Source organism: Suricata suricatta, chromosome 1 (genome assembly GCF_006229205.1).
Source record: "Suricata suricatta isolate VVHF042 chromosome 1, meerkat_22Aug2017_6uvM2_HiC, whole genome shotgun sequence".
Taxonomy (NCBI): Eukaryota; Metazoa; Chordata; class Mammalia; order Carnivora; family Herpestidae; genus Suricata; species Suricata suricatta.
Window position 1 is genome coordinate 160,119,278 of NC_043700.1, and position 8,341 is coordinate 160,127,618.

General features: G+C 34.4%; 1 protein-coding gene across 3 annotated transcripts in view; it reads left to right on the forward strand.

The window, feature by feature from the left end:
* The window catches only part of ATP8A1 (ATPase phospholipid transporting 8A1), a 224,745-nt gene that overhangs the window by 90,475 nt on the left and 125,929 nt on the right, over positions 1-8,341 (forward strand). For all 3 annotated transcript variants that reach the window (XM_029946463.1, XM_029946459.1, XM_029946471.1), the window contains 3 exons: positions 4,388-4,460; positions 6,604-6,709; positions 7,972-8,054. In XM_029946463.1, the coding sequence (XP_029802323.1) occupies positions 4,388-4,460; positions 6,604-6,709; positions 7,972-8,054 (262 nt within the window). The remainder of the gene's footprint in view (positions 1-4,387; positions 4,461-6,603; positions 6,710-7,971; positions 8,055-8,341) is intronic.

Sequence of the window (8,341 nt, forward strand, 5' to 3'; positions counted from 1 at the left end):
TATTTAATATTAGACCCCACACTATTCTGATACATTTTTAAGTTAATGCTAGTAAGGATGATTCTCCAGGGCTTCCTTACTGTATTTTGTGCTTAGTCATTTAACTGTGGTTCTCTAGTATTATCATCATATCAGTAGATAGTACTATTTTCTGATCTTATTTTCTCATTTCCTTCTGGTCTATAATTATGTATGGAATGCATGGTGTTTATTTTTTTTCTGCTGTAGCAGCTAGGCTCATGAAAACATTTTTCCAGGTGTGACCGTATAATAATGAGATCTCACACATCCAAATTAGTGTTAGTCTTCAAAGTAGTCACATTGACAGGCAATTTATTTATTCCAACGATGCAGCCTTTTCACAGAATGTTTTTGGAACCTCTCTTTTGTAATTGCCTTCGGAAACATTTTGAGCCATATGGAAAAGCAGGTCTTACTACTTTGGTTAAAACCAATGTCCAACAAATATATTATCAAATTCTATCACTTCTTCATGTTCTTGGACTTGACTGGACATGACTCTGAATAACAAAGTCATTTCTAAAAACTAAATCTCCTTTTAAGAGCCTTTGGTTTGCAACCAGTAGAATCATTTAAAAGCAGGAGGTCTGGGTGGCTCAGTCCTCTGAGCTTCTGACTCTTGATTTCAGCTCAGGTAATGACCTCAGGGTAATGGGATCAGGCCCTGCATCAGGCTCCACATTCAGCATGGAGCCTGCTTAAGATTCTGTCTCTCTCCCTCTGTCCCTTCTCCCCGGCTCATGCACATGCACTCTCTCTATATATAATAAAACAGAGAAATTTAAAGCAGGCTCAGATTCTTTCAAAAATTGGTGCCTTATAGTCCCACTGCCTTTGTTTCCCTGCGTGGATGCCTGTGCATAATGTATACATTTAGTTTCGGCTGTGGCTGACGTGGATTTTATTCTTGTTTGTAATTTTTAATTTAAATTTTATTTTTTTAAGTCCATAATGCAGTGACATGCTGCAAATTCAAATGGTGTCAGGAGGGAAGGTTTTCCTCCCTCCCTCCCTTTGAGCCCTTCATTTCCCCTCCTGGAGGCAGGCAGGGGAACCAGTTTCGGGTGTATCCTTCCCTAACTGTCCCACACATATGCATGCATGTATTTTTTTCTCTCACATATTTACAGAAAGCGAAGCATACTGTACACCCTGTTTTGTACCAGCTTTTCTTTTGACAGTGCATCTTTGTGATTGGTCCAAGATCAGATGAAGAGCCTCCTGGGTTTTGTATAGTATTCATTGTGTGGATGTACCACAATTCTTTAAAGCAACACCCTTCTTAGTACTTGAGTTATTTCTAATTTTTTGCTATTAAAAAATGCTGCGAATAATGAATTTGTACATACAACATTTTGCATTAGGTAGATCGCTAGTGTAAATTCCTAGAACTAGAATTACTGGATCAAAGGATACATGCATTTTAAATTTTGGTAGAAATTACCCAATTGTCCTTTTGAAAAGTTATGTCAGTTTTGATTCTTACCAGTGGTATGATTTATCTTTTTCCATAATCACAACAGCATAGAATTGGCAAACTTTATTTCTGCCAAATTGATAAATTTCTTCCTCTCATTGTCAGGTAAACTGGGACTTCTATTTAAAAGTGCTTGTATTTCCTCATCTGCTCATTGTTCTGCCATATTATTGATCTGTCATATTGGTTTCTGGGAGTTCTTTCTATTTTACGGAAACCAGCCATCATTTGAGTTGGAAACAGTTTTTCCCAGTTTTTCATTTGGTTTTGATTTTGCTTGCAGTAGTTTTTGCTATGCAGAAACCTTTTAGTTTTATGCAGTCAGATTTATCTACTTGTTTTGTGAATTACACATGTGATACATAGGCATTTTCCAATCCTAAGTTATTTTTTAAAAAATTCCCCATATCTTTAGTAGCTTTATTAAATTTTTCATCCATCTGGGGCTTATTTGCTTGAAACTGAAAAGTATGGATCCTCCTACTTTTTTCTTTTTTTTCTAATTACCTTAGAAAACATTCTAATGAATGTTTAATTTTAAAAAAATCATAGTCCACAATGTCATATGTGAATATAAGTATTACTGATTTAAGCCATATATATTCTAAATTTTCTGTTAACTTTTATTGCTCTGGGTGTTCTTCATTTTTGCGTACTCAGGGAATAGTTATTTTCAGTGAATCTTCGTTTTAAAATCAGCCTGCAGGAAGCAACCATTTACATGGCGTGTGGGCTGCCTGCTTCTTGTTCCCCCTTATCTTAAGGTTACCCTCCCTGTCTTGTTCCTTCTTGCAGACCACCATAATTTCTTTTAGTCTTCTTGTGTGCTTCATGGCACTTGAAAATTTCTATGGAAAAATCTAACAAGATGTTGACTTGCCATTTGTATTTGTGAGTGGCTTGCAAATTCATACAGTTTTGTCAACTGAGTTTTAAATTCTCACTTTTGCTTTTAAGGTAGTTAGTTCTTATTTTGAAATGACATGAGCTTTCTAATTTTAGGTTTACTTTTACTAAGAGTGAAATTTTTTATAAGATTTCAGAGAGGGGTAGTGGACCTTCATGCCTGAGTTATCCAACTCAGACTATGTGGATTAGCAGTTGACTTGTTTATGGTGTTTATGATTTTGGAAAAGTAGTCACTTTCTGAGTGAAGGGTTCTCATTTGGCATTATTCATGGTAGAAGAAGCTTCATTGGTAAGTGGAGGGTGGGTGTGTCCATGTAAGGATTTCAACTGCATATCCAGTGTTATTTGTTATAGATACATTTGAAAGTTATATCAATTATGGTAACTGTGATTTATGAGATGAGCTGGTTTCTGGTGAGATTAACAAGACATATCTTCAGATTTGTGAAGGCTTTTAGTCTGGAATTCTTTGGAAAGAAAATAGGCCTCCACATGCAAGATGTTACTGTGATTATTCCTTGACATTTCAATTTATCTAACAAATAAGTAGGAATGTAGAACTAACAACCATTAATGAATACAATTTAATAATAGGGAGACTTTATGGAGCCCCAGAAATAAACTATTTTTAAGAAATGATAGTATTTGGAGGAAAATTTATGCCAATTTTTTGTGTTCCCCTTGATAAGTCCTTTAGAAATTACTGGATTTTTCCCTCTATCTTTAAAACTAGAGGAAGAGTAATAATTTGCTTATTCTGTCTCCTAAGGATGTTTTCAGAATTCTAAACTACTACATGCAAATGAAGATGTACTATATTATAATTTTAAGAACTAATCAGTCAACTACTACGTGTAAATAGAGCTGTATCTTATTATAAATGTTCTAACTTCCTCCTTTGGTTTATGGGAAAAATCTGTTTCATTGTTACAATGTATGTTTCATTATTTCAAATTCTTTTTTTCTTCAATTTCTCCTTCCTTTCAAACTACTGGATTTAAAATATGAAACTCTTGATATTTGACACATTTGCATTGATAATACTCTGTAACCTGTAAAAATTGTGGTTAAAAGCTTTCTGGGTTACAGTTATTTAGTATTGGACACATTTTTTCCCTTGGTGACTTTATTCTACAAGTTTTTTATGCACAAAAGCTTGGATGTATATATTTTCACTGAACATTGCAAAATAGACCCTTTGGGTTTGGCATTCCCACTTAAATGCTGCTTGCTTGGTCTTTTAATCTCAACATCTTGATGTTAGATCGCATGACCACGAGATTAATAATAGATTACAGAGGCAATCCGACTCCATTTACTTGATTTGAAGTACATAAGTGTTTGCTCATCTGAAGATAGCCACAACGCAAAAAAAACCCATATATTTTTATGATTTGTTCTTCCTAGATATACGCAGAACAAATGTGATATACACATAAATACATCAAATATTTGTTAGTGACAGATGTTGATAAAATATATAAAAAGCTTATTGCTCATATTTTTATATTCCATATGATAATCATGTAATGTTTGTCACTACAAATAAAATTTCTCATAAGCTAAAAAAAACAGTATTTTTTATAACTTGATTCTCAAAATCTAAAACCTTGAAAAAATTATGAGAGAAGAAATTAAATTCCAGATAATTTAACAGTTTTGTTACTTTTTTATAAAGTTTTTAAACTTCATTTGGCTACAATATAATTTCACTCCAGAAAAATGAACTATAAAGTACTATTTTTTTATTACACTACAAAAGTCCATCACATTTTAGAATAGTTGAAAATATTGTATGATTCAATTTTGAAATCTTTGATATCTAGGAATGCAAACTATATCGAATCTATTAAGGGTTTTCAAACTGTATTGAATCTATTAAGGGTTTGCAGGCATAATGATTTATTTAAAAGGTAAGTCACAAATAGATCAATGACTTGTATCAGTGAACAGTTTTGCTCCATTTGTATTTTCCTTCAGGCAGAGCTCACAGTTTGGAGACGAAAAAACATTTAGTGATTCATCATTGTTGGAAAACCTCCAAAATAATCATGTAAGCAACATAAAACCCTAATTTTTTTGTTAATGAGTGAAAGCTAATGAGTATTTCTCTGGACTGTCATCCCTGTTTATCCTTTATGATCACTTTTAATACTTACCAAAATCTATTTATGTTATATCCTTTTACTTGGCCAATACAAATTCATGGTTACTAGAAATTTAATTTTAATGTTATCTGTTAATCAATATTCTCTTTTCAGAACATCTTATATTAAATAATTATAGAACTCTGTATGAAACAACTCACTATTCACCATTTCAAAATATCTGTAGAAATGAATTATCTGCTCAAAACAATAGGCCAGTGCCAAACCTGTACAGCAAGAACTCCAGATATCTGCTGCCCAAAGTGACTGCTCTACTGATGAAGTTACTGTCACTTATAAAAGTTCTGTCAGCTCAAATGATATGGCTTCCTGGAGTTTAAACCCCAAAACACTTCCCCATCATCATTTCAAACTCAAGATGTCAAAACGTGAACTCATACTTGTTAGCTGAAAACATGCTCCTCCAGTACACATGGTCTTGCTAACCTGTGCCCATGGGTGGAGCTCTAGCAATCTTTCACAGGTATTTTTTGGTGTCCTTTCTTCTTAAGAGAGCCTTCACTAGAATGGGAGGTTCAGGATCCACAAAACCGAGACCACCTCTTCCCTCTCTGATCACAGGTTCAAGTTGCACCATTACCTATGTTTTCAGCGCGCTCTCTGGGAACTTGAGGGCTGCTTTAGATACCTCCTTTTCCCTCCATCTCCAGCTCTGTGGAGTGGCCAAGCCCTCGTCAATACGGACTTCTAGAATAGATCCATCCAGAATGTCTTCTTTCCTTCCTTCTCACATTCACAACCCTCATCCAGACACCAGCATCTCCCAGCCAGTTTCCTGGCTTTCATTTTTATTCCCCTCCTGTTCTTGGTGTGCATGGCAACTGGGAGGGAAATGGAAGTCACTTCCCATCACTTCCCTGTTCACAGCCATTCTCTGGTTTCTTAACTCACAGCCATACATGGTCTGTCCCCGGCCTAAGTCACCAACCTTGCTCAATCTGCCCTTTCTTTCCCCTCGTCCATACTGGCTTATATTTTTTCAAACACACTTCATTCTTTCCTTCTTTAGGACCTTTTCAGTCAAGTCTGATTCCTGCTTGATACAAAACTCTTTGCTCAATTCTTCGTGAGGCTAAACCGTATCAGCTTAAATACCACATTATCTTGAGAACAACCACAGACTGGCCCAGACCACATTACATTGCACATTTTCTCCTTTATGGTCCTTTCACACTGTAAATAAATTTTTCTGTATTTATCTCTGTTCTGTCTTTCCCGTAAGTTAAGCTTCATACAGCAGGGACTGTGTCTGTTTTGTCTACTATACTAGCCTGAAAACAGATTTTTCAAATAATGTTGTGATTTACTCTTCCAGTCACTTCATTTGTACTTTTGTGTTTTTGTTTTTGTTTTTGTTTTTGTCCAAGAACATAGAATACTTTTTATTTGCTATTTCTCTTCATCATGAGCCAAACATGAAGACGTTTAATTTAAAAGATCTGACTCCTTTTTTCCTATAAAGTCTAAGTTCCTTGGAGAAAGGACCCATTTTTATGTCTTTCTCAGGCTGCAAGACTCCATTGTGCATAGCAGTTGCTCAACCAAGTCTTTGTATTTAGTGAAACGTGTATCAGGTTAGGGTTGTCATTTGTGGAGAGAGAGAGGACAAAGCATTACAGGGGGGTCCCCTGCCGGCATCACCCCAACAAAGGGGTGCAACCCTAGAAGATCAGATGCCAAAAGCTTAATCTAATCAATATTTAGACCCAGGTAAATGAGCCTTTTAGAATTTCTCTCCTATCTTCTGAGGATAGGATTTGACTGTATCTACCTTTTTCCCTGTGCTGTTTGTATTTGATACCACCAAGTAGTCCTGTATAAATGTTTGAAAAATGAATGAAAGAGTGTAGGGATGAATGAGGCTAGTTAAAAATAGATTCAAAGTAAATGTTGGCTTCTTAGTTGTCTGGACCCTCACACTTTCAATGCTTTACAGCTACAGTGTTAATAGACATGAAGTAATATTGCCGTCATTAGTGTCAAAATGTTTAAGTGAAGAGGGCTGAATTATGTGTTTATTTCTTACAGCCAACTGCACCCATCATCTGTGAATTTCTTACCATGATGGCAGTTTGTCACACAGCAGTGCCAGAGCGAGAAGGCGATAAGATTATCTATCAAGCAGCGTCTCCAGGTACAAAGGGAGGAATGATAATGTGTTTTTCCAGTGGAAAATTGTTCTGAAATTTGAGGTTGTCTAGGGGGAAAATAAAGTTTAACCTGAAAAAAGTCAGATAACCAAGTTATGTTTTTTTGATTTAAGAAAAAAGTTTACTAATTAGAAAAACCTGGCTTTCAGAATTAAATATATGTTAAAATATGTATCTTTATACACTTAACTTTTGGTATGTGACATAAATTGTATGGAAATCTGAAGAACAAAATTTACATGAATAAAACGTACTAAAAAGTAGTTAGACATAGTAAGCTCTCCCTTCTTTGAAAATAAAAATTTTGCTTTCCTCTGTTGGGAATGATAATGAAGGAGCTTGAGTATCTATTTGGATGAAGAAAATTCACACATTTGAAAGGGATTCCATAAAATATGTATTAGCATGGTTATCAATATTTAATACTTTGGTTTAATTTTAAACCTGTTTTCGATGTAAAATTAGGCAGTCAATTTGATGACTGCAAGATTTTAGGAAAGAAGGAACACCCTTTAAAGAATTTTCCTTTAACTGTTTTAGTTGTATTCTCAACCAGCACCTGTGACCTTGTAGAATGTACCCAATTCCTAAAAAACGTCAGAAATGTTACATCTCATATTGTTAGGATGGACATTATGTGAATATTTTCTTATCCCACACCCTACCCTCAGCAACAAGAAAGTTTGATATAGTATAGTATAGTATAGTTAATATATGATAAAATAAAACATCAGTTCATTTATATCCATTTTTTTCTCCTTTGTCCAAGTTTCTCTTTTTTTTTTTTTAAGAGTAGAGTCGGCGCACAGTGTTATATTAGTTTCAAGTGTTGACCGTGCATTTACATCCATTTAAATTGAATCCTCAATTCATATTTTTTTTACATTGAGTGTCATAGGAAAAGAGCATAAAACATCTTTGTGCATTTATTTCGAGAAAGGTTTTTCTAGAGACTGTGGAACCAAAGGTACATTTAAATTTTCCTTCTTAGCTGTGTATTACTAACAGTGAAATATGACTCCTGGCTCTATGCACGTCTCAGAATCTTAAGATGGCTTTACTCATTCCTTTGGCATTGTCATATAATTTTAAAAGAAATGGATTTCAATAACAGGGACCAGAGTAAACAGAATTTTAATTCTTTTAAAATTAAACAGAAAATGTATTACAATAATATATTTCTGCCATACTGGGGATAATTTTTCATCTCACCATGTATTTGCTTTCATGTGTTTTCCTAAAACAGATGAGGGCGCATTGGTCAGAGCTGCCAAGCAACTGAATTTTGTTTTCACTGGAAGAACACCTGACTCAGTGATTATAGATTCTGTAAGTTATTTATTTTTAAGTCTCCTTTTCATCAAAGTAATAACATATGCATAACTCTAAAGATAAAATCATATCAAAGGATCAGGCATTTATAAATCTCATATTTTCCAAGGCATATGTGATTAATGATACATGTTTTGATTCTTCAGTTTAAACGTATCTACTGACTTTATTTTCTGTTGTGTTAAATGAGGATTTGTCTTCCTTAAATCACTGTTCCTTTCCGATATTACTATATTTACATGACAGATTTTTTAAAAATTTTTTAATGTTTATTTTTGAGAGAG